This window comes from Cuculus canorus, chromosome 1 (assembly GCF_017976375.1).
Source record: "Cuculus canorus isolate bCucCan1 chromosome 1, bCucCan1.pri, whole genome shotgun sequence".
Taxonomy (NCBI): Eukaryota; Metazoa; Chordata; class Aves; order Cuculiformes; family Cuculidae; genus Cuculus; species Cuculus canorus.
In genome coordinates, this window is record NC_071401.1 from 110,076,153 (window position 1) to 110,097,620 (window position 21,468).

The 21,468-nt window shown below is 46.0% G+C and overlaps 2 protein-coding genes across 2 annotated transcripts in view; both read left to right on the forward strand.

The window, feature by feature from the left end:
- The first annotated feature begins 1,887 nt into the window (after positions 1-1,887).
- POGLUT1 (protein O-glucosyltransferase 1) lies at positions 1,888-17,213 on the forward strand. The gene is made up of 11 exons (XM_054087076.1): positions 1,888-2,040; positions 3,436-3,526; positions 6,339-6,482; positions 6,918-7,053; positions 9,344-9,465; positions 11,028-11,087; positions 12,108-12,207; positions 12,972-13,030; positions 15,152-15,319; positions 15,850-15,906; positions 16,531-17,213. The coding sequence occupies exons 1-11, from the start codon at positions 1,956-1,958 to the stop codon at positions 16,685-16,687; spliced, it is 1,179 nt and encodes a 392-aa protein (XP_053943051.1). The 5' UTR covers positions 1,888-1,955; the 3' UTR covers positions 16,688-17,213.
- A 4,025-nt stretch (positions 17,214-21,238) lies between these two features.
- Positions 21,239-21,468, forward strand: part of ADPRH (ADP-ribosylarginine hydrolase) — a 69,044-nt gene continuing 68,814 nt past the window's right edge. Inside the window, exon 1 of the mRNA XM_054056620.1 lies at positions 21,239-21,373. Within this exon, the coding sequence (XP_053912595.1) occupies positions 21,279-21,373 (95 nt within the window). The 5' untranslated portion in view covers positions 21,239-21,278. The remainder of the gene's footprint in view (positions 21,374-21,468) is intronic.

The window sequence follows — 21,468 nt, forward strand, 5'->3', positions numbered from 1 at the left end:
AGAATTTATCAGTCCTTGGGAAACCTTCACACTCCTCCTCAGCACATCTTCTTCCTCTTTGGTCTGTTTTCTGGTCATTATTTCTGCACCCAAACCTACAAACACCTAGAGGACCAATTCAGTTTCACACAGAAAAAGTCTTTATGACAAATGGAATTGGTGGCTTGTGTTGCTAATCACTCAGCATTCACTCTACAGGTAGAAAATTAACATAAATGCTGCTCCTTCTTATTAAGAAGCAGCCACAGCACCTCATACTGGAACCCAAACCAACCAAGTTGGATATGGGCTAGGAAAGATAAAACTTTAGTTGACTTGGTTTAGTAGATATGGTGGTGTTTGGCTGATAGCTGCACTCGGTGATCTTAGACTCTGCCTTTTGCAACCTCAATGATTCTATGGTTTGATAATACAGATCCCACAAAGAGGGAACAGGCCTTCCCAAACTCAGCCTAGGGAAGAAACATTGATCATCTGGTCTGGATTCATGTTAGGACGGTGTCTGATTAGCCCTATCCTTTCCCACCTACATTAATTTGGCTGCTAATCATAGTGCTTGCTACGTCCAGCACTGCATTAATGAGCCTGTCTCCCAAAGGTTGACCCAGACGCTAAGTCGGGGGCAGTTTTGAAGACTGTATTCTTTAGAAATCATTTTGGAAAGAGAAGGTCATATGTGTTATGTTGATGGCATTCAGCCACCAATTCTCAGTCCTGCTGGTTTTCTTCTTTCCTGCAGTTCATATCCCTGATGTCACAGAGGAGGTTATACAAAAATCAATCTAAACCTTTATACTGTAATGGTAAGATTCACAACTTAATCCTAATTGATCAAATTGACTCAGGCCTTGGTGACAGCAAAAGAAGCACTCTCTTAGAGTTTGGATAAAGTGCTTCATGGATTCAGGTGTGCAGGGAAGTTCCCCCTGCAAAAATCCCAAAGGGAGCAAGGGCCACCAGGTATGCAAGATGTGCAGGATACAGATAAGCGACAAGCCACACCTGGAGTACTGCGTTCAGTTTTGGTCTCTGCTTTACAAAAAAAAAAAATGTGGACAGGTTGGAGAGGGTTCAGAGAAGGGCCACTAAGATGCACCAGTGCACCAGTAGATAAAGTGTGTCTACCAAGAGGTTGGAGACTCCCTTTTTACAAGGAGTCACTTGGGAAAGACAAGGGGTTATGGGTATCAGTTGCTCCTGGGAGATTTCAATTGGATTCCAGAAGAACATTTTTCCACTATGAGAACAGTTAAACATTGGAATAATCTCCCCAGGGAAGTAGACTCCTCTACACTGGACACTCCTAAGGCTCAGATTGACGGGGTGCTGGGCCACCTCATTTATACTATATGTCACCTAAAAGGGGGACCAGGTGATCCTAGAGGTCCCTTCCAGCCTGACATTCTCTCTTCCCTTCCCTTCCCTTCCCTTCCCTTCCCTTCCCTTCCCTTCCCTTCCCTTCCCTTCCCTTCCCTTCCCTTCCCTTCCCTTCCCTTCCCTTCCCTTCCCTTCCCTTCCCTTCCCTTCCCCATTCCATTCCATTCCATTCTCCATTGCGTTCTCCATTCCGTTCTCCCCTCTCCCTTCTCTCCTCTCTGCTTCACAGCGCGCACCCCACCCCCACCCCCCCCCGCTGCGGGCCCCTCCTCGGTGCCTTTACTTCCATAGAGACACGAACGGGTCTCCCCGCCGCCACCGAGCCGCCGCGAGAACTACAGCTCCCATCCAGCACTGCGGCACAACGCCCTCTTGACGGCGCCGCCATCCTTTTGCGGAGCTGGCGGAGGTGGCTGCCATCTTTGTTAGGGGCACGGCCCATTCCCCATACACGGATACGCGCGAGGGCGGGGCCCGCAAAAGTGGGGGAGGGGAGAAAGCGCGGCGCTGTCGGCCGCCATCTTTGTTAGGGGCATTCCCGCCGTTCCGGTGTGCTCGGGCACAGGCGCGGGGCGGCGATGGGGCGCGCGGGGCTGGCGCTGTGGGCGCTGGCGGCGGCTGCCGCGTGCCGGCTGGGACCCGCCCTGGCGGGGGGCGCGGCAGGTGAGAGGCCCCGGCCCGGCCTGTCCCGCACCCTCCCTGACCTGGCCCCTCCTCTGTCCCACCTCCACCCTGTCCTACCTCCATCCCTATCCCGCACCTTCTCCGCACCCTACCGTGTCCCGCGCCATTCCTGTCCCGCATCCACCCCTCACCCGCACCCTCCCCTGTCCCAATTCCTCCACTACTCCGCCTCCTCCCGTCTCGCCTCCACCCCTGTTCTGCGTCCTCCTTTATCCCGCATCCTCCCTCGTCCCTCATCCTCCTCTGTCCCGCACCCTCCTTTGTCCCGCATCCACCCTGTCTCGAACCCTCCCCCGTCCCACATCATTCCCCACCTCCTCCCCCGTCCCGCATCCACCCCATCCCACCTCCTCCCCTGTCCGCAGGCACCCCTGTCCCACATCCTCCCCTGCCTCCTCCCCTGTCCCAACTCCTCCTCTATTCCGCCTCCTCCTCTGTCCCACATCTTCCTCAGCCCCGCACCCTCTGTGCAGCTGAGCAGCTCCCCTGGCACCCCTCGACAGTTCCCCAGCCAGAAGGGATGCTGGAAGGAGCTGAGAGCTCGAAGGGCTGCTTGTGGGGAGAGCCCAGCAGGGGCCGTGGGTTTTGGATCTTGGTGGAAGTAAAGGCACTGGCGTGGGGGGAGACAGAGTAGGTGGGGGCTGTGCTGTAAAAATACCCACTGCCCAGAGGAGGTCTGAGTGTGCGGCTGTGAGAGTCCTTCCAAGTAATCTCCTGGCTTCACTCTTGTGTGCCTCAGTGGTCCCACAAGCCTGAATCATAGAATGCCAGGCTGGAACGGACCTTTAGGATCGTCTGGTCCAACCTTTTTAGGTGATATATAAATGAGATGGCCCAGCCTGTCAATCTGAGCCTTAGTAGTGTCCAGTGTAGAGGAGTCTACTTCCATGAGGAGATTATTCCAATGTTTAATTGTTCTCATGGTGAAAAATGTTCTGGAATCCAATTGGAATCTTCCTAGGAGCAACTGATACCCATTACCCCTTGTCTTTTCCATGTGGCTTCTTGTAAAAAGGGAGCCTCCATCCTCTTGGTAGACACCCTTCATGTAGTGGTGCATGGTAATAAGGTCTCCCCTATTAAGGTTCCACCCAGCTCTCCTTCCAGCACAGGGACCGCTGAGGGGTGCCTGACCCACTGCCCCTTTTCTCCATCCCCTTTCATCTGGGTGTCCCCTCTCCTTGTCCCTCATGGCTCATCTTTCCCTACTTGCTTTAGGCACACTGCAGTTGAGCTGCATGGACCAGAGCAGCACTGGGATGTGTTGGGGGACTGTGGTGCGTTGGTATTGCCAGCTGGACCAGAAATCCTGTTTCAGCTCCTGCTACATGCTCTGGTAGTTGAAGAGATTGAGTTCCTTTCTGTATATTTTAGATGCCAAATGGAAAACAATAACTGACCAAATTAAGGAAGCTGTGGAAGTCTATAAGCCGTGTGTAAAGGAGAATTGCAGCTGCCACCAAAGGTGAGAGACTGGTTTCCTTTTGATTGCACAGGCCTCAAGCTATGAGAGGGAATACTTTTGCCTGATAGATGGGAATTAGCTAGTGAATATGTAGGCTTTAATGGGTCACATCTGCAGCCATTATCATGGGTCACGGTGCTTGCAAGAGGGAAGTTATTAATGACGCTGTGTGAAAGACGTTGGCATCCATAGGCCCAACAGGTTTGTGCACCTGCAAACTGATTTCTCTCCTTGTCCTCAGTGATGGAGCAACATGCACTATGTCAGCATTTCCTGTATGTTCATGCAATAAACCTGTACACAGTTGGTGATATTAATGGTCTACTTTTGCCTTCTCTCTCAGTGCAACATTGCTAACGAGTCTTTCTCGTGGGCTTGTAGAAGTGGAAGAAGTCAAATATGTGTGAAATATTTTAAAATAACTAGATTAGGAAAGATTGTTGCCAAACACAATCTGTGTGTGATGACAGTTTGGTGTGACAGTGCTATGTATTTGCTTACTTCCTGTGGTTGGACAGGGTTTCTAGTGGAACAGGGGAGGGGTGAGTTGGAAAAGTGCTCTTTCTAGGGAGTTTAGCTCACTGCTTGTGAAGATTGGAGTGGCAGTGGATATATAGCTGCCTGATTTTCACGTGACCAAAGTATGATCTAAGAGGAGCTCATTCAGGAAGACACAAGTCCTGTTTATTTTTTTATAACTATGGAGCATTATGCAAAATAGCAGCACTCTGCCTAATTTTCCTGTAGTGATTTAGTGCAAAGACCTAGAGACTTATATGTAGATGTGAGACCACGGTAGGCGGTACAAGCGTAGATGTAGCCAAACCAAACTTCCCTTGTCTTCCCACTGGTAAAGCTTGACTTTGTCGTGGAGACTATTACAGGTGCATAGATCATCACTCTTACCTGGGTAAGGACTGTAAGACTAGTTTTTCCTGATACCTTTAAACAGCTTTTTTTATTTAAAATGGAAAAGGGAATACAGAGAAGAGTCAAAATATTCTTAAGATTTGGATTCCAAATGCAGAAACACAGATGCTGAACTTTACGCCTTCTATTTAAAAAATATCAGAGCACTCACTCATTTTGTGGCTGAGATTTAGTGCTATGTCAACTTCTAATATCAGATGAGTCACAGTGGGCAACTGTTTGTACACTCTGGAGTTCTAGTTCTTCATTGCTTTTGAAATACTTATAAGGAAAAGTCTCTTTTAGTTTAGCCTTCCAGTCTTTTTCTTAGGTTCCAGTTCAGATACAGCCTGAAGACATCTCCTAATCTTTAAACACATACTCCACCATCTCCTGCCCACCTTTGGGCAGAACATCGTCCCATGTGGTTACAACCTCCAGATTTGCTTCAGAACATGATACTTGATAGAAACACGATGTTATGGTTGCCATGTGTCTGGAAACCTAGTTTTCATGAAAGCAGTAGTTCATTGAAAGGTTGTTAAGGATCACTGATATAGTTACAGGCATAACAAAAGGATCCAGGAAGATCATACACTACATATGCTGTGTGACACTTAAGAAACTCGGTTCAATTTGAAAGCTGATTTGGAGCTATATAAATATGCAGCAAAACAGTAAAAGCCAGTACTTTTCTCCATATAACACATTCTAAGTTTTCTGTGACTTAGTGCCCAGGGACTGAAGGTCCTAACTTGGTCTTTGCTACCTTTCAGTTGTCACTTAGGGTTACAGTGACATGGACGTGCCATAAAACTACAACTTTCTTCCTGTTCTCAAGGTCATTAAGTTTGCATCCGTGCCAGACTGCTTATCCTGAGATGAGCCCACCTGCACAAGGGCAATTCTTTACATAGTTTTACAGTTTTCTAACTGATTACAAAACAGCAGAACCCTGGAGGTTGGATGGTACCTCTTGAGATCATCAGATATAACCCCTCTGCTTAAGCAGGGTTGCCAGGGCTGTGACCAGAGCAGGTTTTGACTATCTCAAAGAACAGAGACCCCACAGCCTCTCTGGGCAACCTGTACCAGTGTTTGACCATCTTCACAGTGGGATCACCCCAGCAGTGTTGCATTAAACTAAAGCATTGTTGCAGTGTCTACCAGAAAGTGGGGAGGATGTCTCAATGGCTGTTGCAGTCTGACAGTGTTCGTTCAATGCTCTGAGCACTTAGATCTGGGGACCTTTAGCATACATTTATGCAAACTGCATCCTCCTCCTGTGTTCTCTTACATACATTAGGTTTATGTTTTCATACTGCATTCCTGGAGCTCAGTGGTGATGCACAGATGTGACAGAATGCAGGCTGTACATAGGGCTCTCCTCCTTGGCTGAATTTTGCTGTACGCAGCAGTGTTATTTGGCGATTCTACTCATTCTGACTAGACTCTTACCTTCTTTTTTATGTCTCAGTAGTGTGACATTATGTGAGGTGTTTGGTCTTGGTGTGGCCCATCATCCTTGAAAAGCCAGAGCACAGGCTTCACAACTCTAAGGTTAAATGAGTTGAAAGCTTTTGCCCTTAACCTGCTAGGGTATGTAAGATGCTTTCTGGGAGAGTAACTAGAGTTTTCAGTGTTCATTTGGCCTCAGAGTCCAGTGCTGGGCATTCTGTTTGGGCAAACAGTACATATAGTCAGAGTGAAGCTTGGATCTTTGACTCTGAGTAACAGCTCCTCCAGATGCCTTAGATTATATTCTTCATTATGCCACGTGTAGCAGAACTCCTGGAAGATACACAGAGCTTGTTTATCTAAAAGTCCGTTCTGTACACAGCAGTAGTTTCACGCACAGTATCTTCCGTATTGTACATAATAATGTCTGATTGTTTTGTTTTAGTGTCTGGAAGCAGGACCTGGCTCCTTTTCGAAGTGGCATTTCCAAGGAGGTAATATCAGATGTGGTGAGCCGGAAGCTTGGGACACACTACCAAATAATTAAGAACAAATTGTATCGTGAGCAGGACTGCTTGTTCCCTGCAAGGTAAGAGCTGTGCAGAAGGCCTCGTCTCCCTAGCTGGGAGAGAGGAGTGCTTCCAACTGTGCTAAGCTGAAAGTCATCAAGCACAACAATATTTCAGAGGGCTGATTTCCTTGTCAGAGCTTAGAAAATTATATATGAGGCTTACATGTAGCAAGAAGTAAGTCTCATTGTTGCACTCCAGTGTACAAAGGGTTGGTTGGTTGTGGGATCCCAGAGAAAGGTGCAGATCAGGCCAGGTTTAACAAGATAGGTTGCTGTGTCGGTGTCTGTATTGTGGTGGGGCTTAGAGGCTGCTATAGGCAGTTCCCAGCCTGCATTGTGGTATGGCTCAGTCTCACCATCTCTTCTGCTCCTGCACAGAGAGTAAGGTCTGGAAGAGACCTCAGGATTCTGTCTTGTCCTTATAGCTCTTTGCCGTATGTTGTTTCTCCGCAGATGCAGTGGAGTTGAGCACTTCCTTCTGGGGATCATCAACCGCCTCCCTGACATGGAAATGGTGATCAATGTGCGAGACTACCCCCAGGTCCCCAAGTGGATGAAACCCATTATCCCAGTCTTTTCCTTCAGTAAGGTATGCACACCTTTAAAAGCTGAGCGTTTCTGAGACATGTATGTTCTTTTTCTTAGGAATGTATTTTTGAGGATGGTTCCCTACAGATAGTCTGTAAGTCAAAATTGCTTGCTCTTTTTCGCTTTTTATGTTTCCTTTTGCTTCTAGTTTTCTGGCAGACAGACTTGCAGATTTATTCAATACATCAGTTTTTCCCCTCGTTAGCTCCTCTTCCAGGTAAAAAAATGTACCTCTGCCACAATGAAATGATGCACAGCTGGATGGGAGATGTGCCAGCATCACTGTCATGCCTCTGTTAAAATTGTAGCTGTAGTTTATCAGCATTGTTAAAGACTTTCTTTGATAATCAGTCAGCTGTCATACAGTTAATCTGATTTAATTTGAATATTTTAGTCTTCCTTTTTAGTGCCACAGATAAGTGTTTCTTATCTTCTTTTCTATAATGTTGTTGTCTCCTGTGAACCCTTTTCCCTGGATCCCTTTTTCACCTCCAAACATGCACATGCATGCAGAGATGCATTTTCTATCTGCTTCTCCTCTGCCAGATTTCAGATCCCTCTTGTATGTTTTCCACCCTTTCCCGTGGTTAAACCTGACTGGAGCATAGTGTCTCATCCTTTCCAACAAAATATCACTACACCTTCAGCTAATCTTGCATTGCCTTAGTGTATGCTCAAATCCTGCATCCTCACTACCTTACCCTGATCGTGATCCTGTCCTTGGCTGAAGCCCAGCAGACAGCAAGATTCAAAAAGGAGCAGTAAACCATTTGTTTTTGCTAGTTCAGGCCCTATTCTGTTTCTGCTAACTTGTAGGATCTCGCTCTGAACCCAGGTCTTCAGCTCATGCAGTATGAACCATAATGTGATTTATAAATTTTGCCTAGTCCCCAGCCATCCTGAAACTCTCCCTAGAATTTCAGTACAGCATTGCAGGCACTGTTCTTCAGTAACCAGGTTCGCTGGCAGATGTGGTAGCAAAGCTAGCTGCTTTGCCTCCTGACCATTACACAAACTTAATTCTCACCAGCAGAACCCACCCTGATGCAGAGCAGGTTGCAGAAGTTTAATCTTTGCAGTCGTATTCATCGTCCTACCCTGGGGGTGCTCTGGTCACTGTTGTCCAATATCTGAACTGTAACCTCAGCCTTATCCTTAAATGAAGCCTGGTGATTGAGAGACAGCTTGCATTTAAGCAGCCAGTGTTAGGAAGGCTCCAGGATGCTGGTCCAGGGTGCTTTCTAAGGCTGAAAGCATAAAGGATTGAAGGATTGTCCTCTTCTGCATCTCAGAAGGGTGACCCTAAGGTGGTGGTGGAGGTATCATGGTTTCTTATCTACACCTGTTTATAGCAAGACTGAGAAGGAGCAGACAATAAAAGCACATGCTCATTTAAGGTGGAAGGGACCTCGGGTGGTCACCCGATTTAGCACCTCACTCAGAGCAGGACCAGCTAGATCAGGGTTCTCCAGGCTGCATCCTGCCCAGATCTGAGTATCCCTGAGGTCAGGGTGTCTGTAGGCAGTGTTTGAATGCCGTTAGAGTGAAAGCATGTTTCCCAATATCTAACTGGAATTTCCCATTTTGTAATCAAAGCCTGTTGCTTCTCATTTTGTCTCTGCACTTCTGAAAGGAGTCTGTCTTCTCTGAACTCTCCCAAGAGTCAGTAGAAGATAGCATTTAGATTCCCCAAAGCCTCCTATTCGTGTGAATGAACAAACCCACTCCTCAGCCCCTCTTTATATGCTATGTGCCCCAACCTCCTAACTACCTCGGTGGCCTTGGACTCTCTCCAGTATCTCCAGGTGACAGATAGAAGGATAACTGTATAGGAAGTTTATTATTAGTGCAAGGAAGTGGCCTGGAGTCTGGTTTCATGAAATGGTTTAGTCTTGCTGGAGTGCTGGTCTTCCCTCTGATTGTATGGGAATTTAAGCGTTTGTAGCTACACACAGGCACAAGTCTATAGAAAGATGAGTGGAGCTCAGGTCTGCTATTTACTAGTTAGCTCTATCCTGGACCTCTTTTGTTATTTTCTAACATGGAAGTCCCATGTTGTCATGCAGCAAGACGTAGCTTTTTTAAAATCATTGAAACATTTTATTATTAATCTGTCTTCGTATGAACCCCAGCAATGTTGTGGTGACTGCAAAGCTCCCATGGCTGCTTGTGGAACAGTAATGGAGAAAGCTGACAGAAATGCTGGAAGGGATGTTCATTACTAATAGGCTCAGTCAATACACTGAAGTAGATACCACTCTTATTCTTACACTACTCTCCCTTTTCTTAAGACATCCGATTACAATGATATCATGTATCCTGCCTGGACGTTTTGGGAAGGAGGACCAGCTGTTTGGCCAATTTACCCAACAGGTTTAGGGCGCTGGGACCTCATGAGAGAGGACCTCAGAAGGTATGTTTTGGAAATGATTATATGAGGGGGGAGGTTTAATGGAAGACAAACTCACAGTAAAACCCATCTAGCACAGGGCAGCATTGGTCCAACGTTGAAGTCTAAGGCTACAGGCTTGTTGGCCTGTGATCTTTTGCTGCTGCCTCTTATGAACTATGTACAGCCTGACTGCTGTATGAGAATTCTCCATGGAAACCTTGGATGATGTAACTAGAAGTTATAATTAGCTTCTCTGTTTCTAACAATTTAGTAAGGAATGCAGAGGACAAAGTATACACATTTCTTCATGTTGTCAGAGACAGATTGCTATCATTTTTAGTGGGATAGGGTTTGTCAATAAAGTAGCAGTTATCTTTTGCCTGCAGAAATCTGCTCTGACACATGGAAATATTTTCCATTGTTTCCAACTGCTTCTCTAGGAGCTGTGGGTTTTGACTGCAGGGATGATCCAGGATGTTTGTATAAGCTTCTGGAAAGCTAAAGGAAAGCCTTCTTTAGATCTGCTTTTACTTGAGTATTATTGTGCAATAGAGAAACCTGGAATTGTGTCCAAGAATCAAGAGTCATTACTGGGCTGAGAGTAAGACAGAAAGCATTTCTCACTGGGAGTCTTTCTTTTGGCAGGATCTTTGATTATTAGCAGAATAAGGGGCTGTTTCCCCTGGAAAGTGACAAAGAAAGTGTGCAACAGTGAGTGAACATAGAAACATAACAAGGAAAACCACCTTGTTGTCAATCACTTGACATCAGAGTGCAAGGCTGAATGTTTCCCTCTTTAAAATCTGAAGATCTATGGGACTAATCATAGCTGAAGCCTAATGTGATATCTTATAATGAAAGTCCAAAGCATTTACTTCTCCTTGCTTTCTTAGTGAACTGCGCCTGTGTCACTGGGTTATAAGCAGAGGCAAAGCTTGATCTGCACAGGTCAGTTTTGGGATCAGGACCCACACGTCAAGCCAGGTGCAACAGAAAAGCACAACAAAGCGTTCCCTAGAGGGAGTGAGATAACTGCACCGACAGAAATAAAACATGTGAACAGCTATTTTGAAGGACTTGATTTAAAACAAAAGTTAATTTGGGAAAACAATGAACCCCTGTATTTTAAATGCAAAACACTAGGCAAGTTTTTTGTTTGTTGCTGTTAAATTGGGTATTTTTAGTGGGAAAGGACTGTGGTTAGGAACTCTCAATAGTCATTTTGCACTGTCCGTACTCAGTGAAGGGCATAGAACTAAAGCAAAAGGACCAAAAGTGGATTAAAATTATAAGTAAATTTTAATACCTTTAGAGGTTTGGTGAGGGGGTTGTGTATAATTCATCGGTTTGATTCAGAGGTATTCTGAGAAGCAGCGTGTATCGTGTTGCCTAAACATGATATCCACAGGAAGATCTGTTTCATTTGACCTGGCTGAGGTTGGTTTTTTCCTGCTATAATGAAGAAAGTGATTTCCATCAAAAATGAAGGATCATAAAAAGAGATCATGCTGTGGAAACTGATGAGAGTGTTGTTTCACGGTTGTATTAACTCATTTATTGCCATGTATAAACAATATTTTCAGATCTGCAGAAAAATGGCCATGGACAAAAAAAATCTCTAAAGGATATTTCCGAGGATCCAGGTGAGCATATTTTCCTGTAACAGGCGATTCTACCAACGTATGCTGTGACAGCTGCCTGTAAATTTCCACGTCAGGGACCTAAACAAATGTATCCTAGCATGTGCCTTTTAAAATTAAGGAAAGTGAGACATTTTGTACAGCAGCATTTCACCCTGGGTGATTCTCCATCAGAATTGCTGTTTGCAACTAGTTTGTTATAATACCTCTAATACTGGAAACAGAAATTGTGATGGATTTGCTACATTATTTCATAATGAGTAAAACTGTCACACTAGGAACCAGCTTGTTCCCTTCTGTGAAGGGAACTGCAGGTGCTTGATAGAAATTTAAAGATTTGATACTAATGTGCCTGCTTCTCACCAAAGCAAGTGCTTTGTTTGCTGTGCAAGGGCTTGGCACTGAATCAAAAGTATTCCTGCTTTACCTGAGGAGGGGGGGGGGATAAGAGAGTAGATTATTTTTGCTCTCCCTCCAGTGACATTTTGAAAACAATGTTAAACCTGATACTTTGTTCCTCCCTCATCCCCAGTAGGGAAGGATTTGATATCTTACTAGGTTGGCTCAGGAGATGATGATGAGGAGTGAGTCTCAGGGATGTCGTAATCTTGTTTATCAGTAGTGTTTTAAATCAGTGTCAGAGGGGTCAACGCTGAAGATGCTTGGCATTTCTTGTCTCTCTCTGACTTAGAAGGAAGTTAAAATATTTCACACCCATCAGGACAAAGCCTGAAGGAAACATCATCTCTGCTGATTTGTCCTGGAAATTGCTTAAATAACACCATTAAATTTTTAGTAAGTGAAATAAAGAAATGTGGCCTCAAGTCATTTTGGTACAAGTAACTCATTCTCTTCTGCTAATATGCCCTTGAACAGAAATACACTGTATGGTAAGCACTTAATAATGTTTTTTGGGCACACAGGGAGATCAGCCTCATAAAGAGGCGGGGTCTTGAGTTCTGTAGTTGGGACCCTGTGTTGGGTTATAAGGATTGGCAATTACTGATAGCATTTCTCTTGCAGAACGAGCCCCGAAAGAGATCCTCTCATTCTGCTGTCCCGAGAAGACCCAGAACTCGTTGATGCTGAGTACACTAAAAACCAGGCTTGGAAATCTGAAAAGGTGGGTGGGTGTTGTCTGTCTCCCGAGTGTCAGGCCAGAAAGGGTACCATTGCAAGATGGCTCTGATGACTGAGGAGCATCTTGTTGTTGGAGAGTTGAGGGTGATCCTCTGGAATGGAGGAGGTTTACAGTTCCGTTGTTGGCTGCATCTCTCTGACGGATGAGAGGAAGGAGTCTCTAGAGCATGGCAGGCCAAACATTTTTCTTCTATCTACAGTTTTTGTTCAAGAAAATCAACACACATAAGAAAATTAATCTATGTCAATCCCCTCCTCTTCTATTACTGCAAAATTAGCCATCTCCTCCCTTTCTAGCCCTGAGCTGCGTTGTGGTGTTGTCAGTCTCTTTAAACCTTTTTCTGTCATCTCCATTTCTTGGTCTGGTTGTTGATAACTTTCTGATAACAGCTGCTGGTAAGTTTTTAGTTCCATACTTAGTCTGCAGTCCGGCTCTCCTCAGACAGTCTTGGCTAATCCAGTTATGCTTGGTTTCACATAGTCCATTGTCCCAGGCTGTTTTCCACTCTGTAGCTGCCAACTAAACATTATCATTTAATGTGCTTGTGCTGGCGTTTGCTTACAGGCAGTGGGTAATTTACTGAACGTTTTTCCTTGTTTCCCTCTAAAAGCCCACCAGAGAAGGTTTTCTCAGAAGTGCGATTGGAGGGTTTTGAGACTTCAGCTTTGTTTCTAACTGAGAAGGAAAACAAATATAAAATCACCATGTAAAGCTTACTGATTTTTTTTAATTCTCTCTATTTTAAGGACACCTTAGGGAAGCCTCCTGCAAAGGAAGTTCCACTGGTTGATCACTGCAAATACAAGTAAGAGTTTTGATTAGCAAAGCTGTTGAAGAGCTGTGGGTTATTTCTTCCTTGCATGGTGTAAGGTTTGGTTTTGTTTTAAGGCCTAATTCTAGCAACCAGCTCCATGCAGGTAAGAAAGCTTGTGAACAGGTGAAGGCAGCTTAGCATGGCCTCTTTCAGAGTCAACTTTCCCCTGTCAGGTCAGGAGAAATAAAGTGCTTTGGGGAAAACAAAGGTTGTAGGTGACTAATAAACGTAGAGATCGAAAATGTTATTTTATTTTTTGTAATCAAAAAGTTTTTATATCAGTTTTTCTTTATATTCCTGTATCAAGCTGTGTGCTCAGAATTATTTTTTGATGCTACAGTGATAGCTTTCCTGTCTTTGAAGACATAAGGAAGTAAGGAATCATATCTTCATATGCCTACCGGGGCAAGTGTTGCTATTGGATGTATATAGTAAAGAGAGAACCTGTTGAGCAGATACATTATTGATTCATACTTTGTGTGTTCTTTCAGAGAATGCAGTTTTGATTTACAAAGGTTTTTATTTTTTAACTGCTTCAGGGATGGGCTTTTGGTGCAATAACCTTGTGGGTTTCTGTGTAAAAATATACGTAAAAAAATGTAGGTCTCATGTTTTGCTTTTTGTTTTGCTTTAAGATTACCTTGTTATGATCCTGCCAGCTAGAATCTGTTGATACAAGAACTCAGTCATTTGGCTGGATCTGTGTTTTTGTGCCAATGCATTTGACTTGCCTCATTTTATATTTCCCTAGACTACTGCCCAGATTTCTCCCTTCTGTTACACATAGGCTTCCTGACTCTGATACCTCTTAAGTCCCTTGTACTGTACAGGCTGATATGTTCTCACACACTTCTGTCATAGCCCAGGGACTGGTAGGGTCAGCATAAGCTTCTCAATGCTTCCTTCAGTGTAGGTGTTGTAGCTGGCTGGCTGAGAGCACTGCTCAGTGACTTAGCTGAGGTTATGGATGACGGGAGCTCTGTCTGGAATCGGAAAAAGGCATTTCCTTGCTTCCAGACCACTATTCTTGTTACATCTCTACATGTATTTGTTGAGTGCCTAACACAACAAGCTCCTCATCTCTGCCTTGAGCTCTGAGGTAATACAAAGAATGCAAAATAAGTTCAGCAGTAAGTGACAAGGAGTAAATCTGAACCAAGTTCAGCTGTAATACCCATATCACCCAAAATATATATAATATATAATCTCCATCTCACCCAAAATAGCATAATTAAAGGAAGAACTCCCTTTCCCCCAGTCCGAAATGTTTTACTTCAAAGATTAGTTATATGTACTGAGGGGTTTTACCCACAGGAAAAACAGCTTGCTGTATAATTGGAGAAATGTGGGTTTAAAAAGAAAGCAAGTAAGCAAACAAACATCCCTCTGAGATGCAGTTTGCTAAGAGAAATCCCCCCAGTCAATCCTGCTTTACTAACTTGGCAGAAAATACTAAAAACAAAATTGTGGATTCTTTGTTATCTGCAAAGTCCATCTGTTGTGTGCTAGCCTGTTTAACCTCCTAGGGTTGCATTCCCAAGTTGATATGAAACCATTAGATTCAGATTAAAGCAGAATCCCAGTGGGAAAAGGAAAGAAAAAAAAGAAAAAAACCCAGACCACAACAACCAACTGAGATAAATGTGGCAAAGCAGAACCATGAACAGAAAAGCTCACTGCAAGACAAGAGAGAATTGGGGAAAAGCTCTTCATGGTAACAGTCTCTGAAGTATAGAGTCACAGGATCAGCATCCATGCTGTGACCTTCCATGCCTTGTCAGCAGTTGTCCATGAGGCCTCCTTTCTTTGTCGACAGCAGGTGTCTTTATCAGAGGTAAAGCCTCACGCCTTGATTTTCTCCCCCAGTTTTGACAGGCAGCAGAAACTCACCTAGCATGTCCTTAGCATCAGCTCACCTTTCCTGTCAGTAACTTCAAATAAATGTCATCCCTTTTAGTGACAGGTGCATAGTTCAGTGTGAGGTAGACACTGCCCCCCAAGCTGTTACCTGTGAGGGAAGGTCAGCTGCTACTCAGTGCTCATTTTCATTGTGCATTTCCTCACAGAAAGCCAAGTGTGATCAGCCCCCTGTCTTTGCTTATGCTTTTAAAGGTATCTGTTTAATTTCCGGGGAGTGGCTGCCAGTTTCCGGTTGAAGCACCTATTCTTATGTGGTTCACTCGTCTTTCACGTTGGAGAAGAATGGTTGGAGTTCTTCTACCCCCAGCTGAAGCCTTGGGTCCACTACATCCCAGTCCAATCAGACCTCTCTGACGTCAGGTGTGAAACCCAGAGTGTGCTCTGCAGAGCATTGTATGCTACAGGGGAACACTGCTGGGTTTGGGAAGGCGGTTTGGTTTTTATACTACGCTAAGAAGTGCCTCCACTCCTAGGCATCCAAAAAAGCCTCTTAGAAGTCGTGTTATTTTCTCTTTATTACTGCCCCCCAGAGAGTTCTTTACTCATATTACTTGGTACAGTTTCACTGGGGTGTGTAGATCCATCACCCTCACTGAAATGGGCAGGCGCTAGGTACTTAAATTTGCATGTGGGCCGTGCTGCACGGATAAGGGGGAAGAGGAACTTGTCACTCTACCAAAACCGTGTTAGCTCCCAGATTTCAGCATGCTGCCCAGATCTGATATGGAACGAATGAGAAGGACAAGTTTCTTCTGTGCTATGAAATGAGGAGCACCAGTCCCTCGCTCAGCTGTCGATCCTTAATTGCATCTTCTGCAGCAGTTCAACCAAGGAGCAATGTTCTCTGTTGAGCGAGTCATCTCATAGCATTTTTTTGGTCTTCATTTTAGGGAGCTATTGCAGTTTGCAAAGGAAAATGATGCCATAGCACAAGAAATTTCAGAGAGGTAAGTTGTGTCTCCTTTCTGGCTAGAAGGCAATCCTCTTCCGAAGCATTTTCATGTGCAGCTTTGAAGGGGTTACTTATCAAAGACAACCTAGTACTAATAGGGTGCAGTATAAGTGATCTGCAGTAACAGCAGGAAGGTTGGAGAACTCGTAACAAGCCTGGGGGACCGGAGAACAAGATTATATGCTCAGGTCTTTGGTTCAGGTGTGACCTGTGTCAGGAACCCCACTGAAAGCTATCAGGAGTTGAGAGCTTTCGTCTCAGTATGAGGTGAGCTGACCCCTGGGAACTGTGTCTGTGTTATAAGCATTACATATCCAGGCTGGCAGCAACTGGCTTCTGAAGCAGCATGCATCGGTGCTGCTCCGACTGTAACTGATATGTGAAATCTGATATTTATTATCCCAGATAACAAATACCATCTTGAGAATAACAACAACGCTGCAACTGTGAGAGCTGTGAGCGTGAATGAAAGTTGTGAAATTAAAATATACTGTACAGAGCAGTGTGTGTTGTTTCTCATTTGAAACACAGAAGAGTGAAAGTTGATATACGTATAAAACAAAACCGAAGGCTTGTAGGAACTGGAAATTGGTTCTGACTGTGCCTCATGTGTCTCTAGGGGACGCCAATTCATCATCGAGCACTTGCAGATGGAGGATGTCTCTTGCTACTGGGAGCATCTACTGTCTGAATATTCCCAAGCCTTGACTTACAAAGTGAAAAGGAGGAAGAGCTACAGTGAGATCACTTCTGGACAGCTGAAAACAGAACTGTAGAGACTTCTCTGTTTTTTCTCTTCAGCTCAAACTGATCTCTGTGGAAATCTGAAGATCAGTGTTTCTTCTTTCTTCTCGCAGGCTTCTTATCCGTTATGCTAGAACCACAGAGAACAGCAGTAGGCTAACTCTGAAATTGCTCCCATACAGTGGGACCTGGTATTACTGTCACTATGGGAATGTTAGGTAGAATGTTGGATTATGGCTGTTCAGTGCAGTGGTTGTGCTTGTGTCTAGAAGAGGGTTCTTAGCATTTGAGAGTCAGTTACTTCCTGTCTCAGAATGATCCTAAATCCCGTTCAGTCAATGAGAAGCCTTTCTTTTAATTTTAATAGACTTTTTGCCAATCCCTCTGTACTCATGGGCAAGGCACAGAGACTGCCAGCTCCACTCAGCTGGGAGATACAGGCCCCTTTTCTGGCAAATGGTCAGTGTTTTCTCACCTGTGTGATATCACTTGGGATATTTGTTACTCTGACAGAGGCAGGTACTGGGATTTGGGGTAACCTTTCTAGATAGCTTAGAGCTTCTTTATGTTGGGTTTTAGAGGCTGATGGTGAGGCCTTCATGTGCCACTGAAAGGACAAATGCTCCTTACACAGTTACACTACCTACCTCACAGGGGAGTGGCCAGTGATGATGATGTTGCCACAGCGCTAAGCGTGAGCAGCAGACAGTCAAGCAGTTGGCAACAGTGATGAAGATGGTTCATCCTCTGACAGATGAGCTGGGTGTACGCACAGCCATGCAGAACTGAGCCCCTGTTAACAAGCTCTCCCCGGTTGGCTAGCCAGGCATCCGTAAGAACTCAGAAAATATATGCAGAGGTAGCGTCAGCTCTTCTTTTTTTTCCAGATGTTCATGGATTCTCTGTTCTCATCCCCTTCTGTAATCTTTATAGTGTTGCTTTTGGGGTTTTTTGGGATATTTTTGGTTTGGTTTGGGTTTTTTTGAGGCTGGTAACTCTTTGCTTTTCTTTCCCACTGCTGTTAGATTCTTTTTCTCTTTTCCTTCAGTCTGGTTGAGGGAATGTCTTCAATCACACAGTGGCAGCAACTCCTCACGTCCCTCATTTTGAATTCAGTCTCAGGTTGCTTGTGCTCACTGTATTTATGCCCACTGTGGGCTGCTCAGCTCAGAGGGGATGCAATTTCCAAAATGCTCTGTGGCCCCGGAGTAGAGAGGCCTGGTAGGAAGCTGCATCTCCTCTGGCATCCAGGCAGAGCGTGGGCAGCACCATGAGACTCCAGGAGGGCTACTGCTTCCCAGGTGAGCACCCTTGATGACAAAGCAGCGTCAAGGCGTGGGAAGCAGCATGTTAATGGTAGAGCAAAAGCTCACGGTCTCCTCTGCAATCAGTTTGGACTAGAGAAGAAGAAAACACTACAAGGAAGACTAACGCCAAGTGCCCATACATACATGCGCTCACACAGAGCCCTCGCAGCACTGCTAAGCCCTGGTACAGGGCCTGAACTGTCAGAACTGTTTGTCCAGTGCCGGTTGCTGGAGCAGCACGCTGGTTACATCACCGGTGCCTGAGTTGTCCCAGCCTGCAATGGAAACAAACCAGGGTATTGAAATGGCTTGGCTTCTGAGGAAAAAAACTGTGCAAGAATCGAACAGTTTGTATTTTTAGTCAAGGGAGAGGCAGTACTCTTGTGAAACTGAAACATCTATGAATAATATTTTTAAACTTTTTAATAAGGTGCTTTTGGAATAAAAAATGAAACCCAAGTATTGTTGGCTGCATCATTGCTTAGTTAGAATTGTAGTAAAGATCTGGATAGCCCCCAGCTTTGCCCCCAAAGACTGTGAAGCATGTTTTTCTGTTTTTTCTCTGTCTCTGTAATGTTCACGTTATCTCTACTTCCATCTTCGAGTCACTGTAGCTGGAAACTTAGAATCATAGAATCATTAGGATTGGAAAAGACTTCTAAGATCATCAGGTCCAACCATCAGCCAACTCAACCATGCCTACTAAACCATATCCTGATGTGCTACATCAACACGTTTTTTGAACGCCTCCAGGGATGATGACTCCACCAGTTCCCTGGGCAGCCTGTTCCAATGCTTCACCACTCCTTTAGAAAAAGAAATCTTTCCTAATATCCAATCTAAACCTCCCCTGGTACAACTTGAGGCCATTTTTTTTTCATCCTATTACTTGATACTTGGGAGAAGAGACCAGCACCCACCTCGCTACAACTTCCTTTCAGTTATAGACAGTGATAAGGTCTTTCCTCAGCCTCCTTTTCTCCAGACTAAGCAATCCCAGTTCCCCCAGCTGCTCCTCCTAAGACTTGATCTCCAGCCCCTTCACCAGCTTCGTTGCCCTCCTCTGGACATGCTCCAGAGCCTCAATATCTTTCTTGTAGCAAGGGGTCCAAAACTGAACACAGGATTCAAGGTGCGACCTCACTCATGCCAAGTACAAGGGGCACAATCACTTCCCTGGTCTTGCTGGCTGCACTATTTCTGATACAAGCCATGATGCTGTTGGCTTTCTTGGCCACGTGGGCACACTGCTGGCTCATGTTCAGTCAGCTGTCAACCAGCACCCCCGGGGTCCTCTGGCAGGCAGTTTTCCAGCCACTCTTCCCCAGGCCTGTAGCACTGCACGGGGTTGTTGTGACCTAAGAGCAGGACCCAGCATTTGGCCTTGTTGAACCCCATAGAGCTGGCCTTGGCCCATTGATCCATCCTGTCCAGGTCATTCTGCAGAACCTTTCTTCCCTTGAGCAGATCAACGTTCCCACACAGTTTGGTTTCATCAACAAACTTAATGAGGAAGCACTCAATCCCTTCATCCAGGTCACTGATAAAGATATTACACAAGGCTGGCCCCAGCACTGAGCCCTGGGGAACACTGCTTGTGACCAGCTGCCAACTGGGTTTAGCATTGTTCACCACAATTCTCTGAGCCTGGCTATCCAGACAGTTTTATATGCATCAGTGCAATCCATGAGCCACCAACTTCTCTAGGACAATCCTGTGGATGACAGTGTCAAAAGCTCTGCTGAAGTCCTCTGCTCACTCCCCTCTGTCACCTAGTAAATTTTCAGACATATTACTTTTCTTCTAGATTGAAAATTTTAAAGTAATGACTTCCAACAGGACTCCTTTTCACAAGAAACATGCTGTTCAGACTAGACAGTGCATTTTTGTAGACAGACAGTGGTTTAGGACTTTGGAGTTATCAAAATCCTATGGAAACCTGCAGAAAAAGGTACTCCATTTTTCCTGAAATCATAGAATCATAGAATAGTTTGGTTTGGAAGGGACCTTAAAGATTATCCAGTTCCAACCTCCCTGCCATGGGCAGGGACACCTCCCACCAGACCAGGCTGCCCAAGGCCCCATCCAACCTGACCTTGAACACCTCCAGGGATGGGGCAGCCACAGATTCCCTGGGCAACCTGTGCCAGTGCCTCACCACTCTCATGGTGAAGAAATTCCTCCTTGTGTCTAGTCTAAATCTGCCCCTCTCCAGTTTATACCCATTGCCCCTGGTCCTGTCACTACAAGCCTTTGTAAACAGTCCCTCTCCAGCTTTTCTGTAGCCTCTTTCAGGTACTGGAAGGTCACTATAAGGTCTCTCCTCAGAGCCTTCTCTTCTCCAGGCTGAACAACCCCAACTCTCTCAGCCTGTCCTCCTATGGGAGGTGCTCCAGCCCTCTGATCATCCTTGTAGTCCTTATCTGGATCTGTTCCAACAGCTCCATATCCTTCTTATCTTGAGGAATCCCTAGTCCCTTGGTCTCTGGTTTCTGCCTGGCGCTCCCAGACCTCACAGCCAGTTGGCACGGGAGTGGCAGCTGTTGATCCTTGTTGCACTCCATACTCCCTTCCATCTGGTTGGCTTTATTTGCTTGCTGGGAACCAAGTAACTTTCAGATTTGCAGTTAGGTGCAAAGTTTCATCAGGCTACAGTGTTTCTAGTGTTTATTTTCCCCAAATCTCTTTGTGCATGGATCCATAAAGTTTGTTTATTATCTATAAGGTTTGTCTGAGAATGTGTCTATAAAGAAATGGTGGAAACGTTGTTGTCAAAGGAATATGAAGGCTTGATTTTCTACCTGCTGCAAAGGGAAAGGCAGGAAGATGAGCCAGGGGACCTTTAGGTTCGATATTGGGAAGAGGTTCTTCACCCAGAGGGTGGTGTAGCCCTGGAACAGGGAAACAGTCAAGACGCCAAGCCTGACAACAGTCAAGAAGCACTTGGACACTGCCCTCAGACACAGGGTGTGGGTGTTGGGGTCGGGACAGGAGTTGGACTCGATGACCGCTGTGGGTCCCTTCCAGCTCTGCACATTCTGTGGGTCCTACCCAGCCCTTCCCCGGGCGAGAGGACCAGCCGCTGGCCCACAGCGCCGCGATGCCGCGCCCCTCCGCGCCGACAGGGGGCGCCGCAGCGTCCTCCCCGCGCTGTGCCGAGCCGGCAGGGGGCGCCTCAGCCGCGCCCCGCCCCGCCGTACCAGCAGGGGGCTGTGCCCTGCGCTGCCGTTCCCCGCCGCGCCGTAGGGGGCGCTGTGCCCCGCCATGCCGCCCCGGCGCACCAGCAGAGGGCGCCGCAGCCTTTCCCCGCGCGGCCATGTCGGAGGGGAGCAGCGGGCAGTCCCTGTTCGGGCGTCCCGCGGCGCCGCCGGAGAGCGGCTGGGAGCGGCTCCGCGAGCTCTGGCGGCGCGAGTGAGCACCGGGCGGGCCGGGCTGGGGCAGGGCAGGGGCGGGAAGACTCCCCTCCGGTCCCGCCCGGCCCCAGCCCAGCGCTGCCCTTGCGTTGC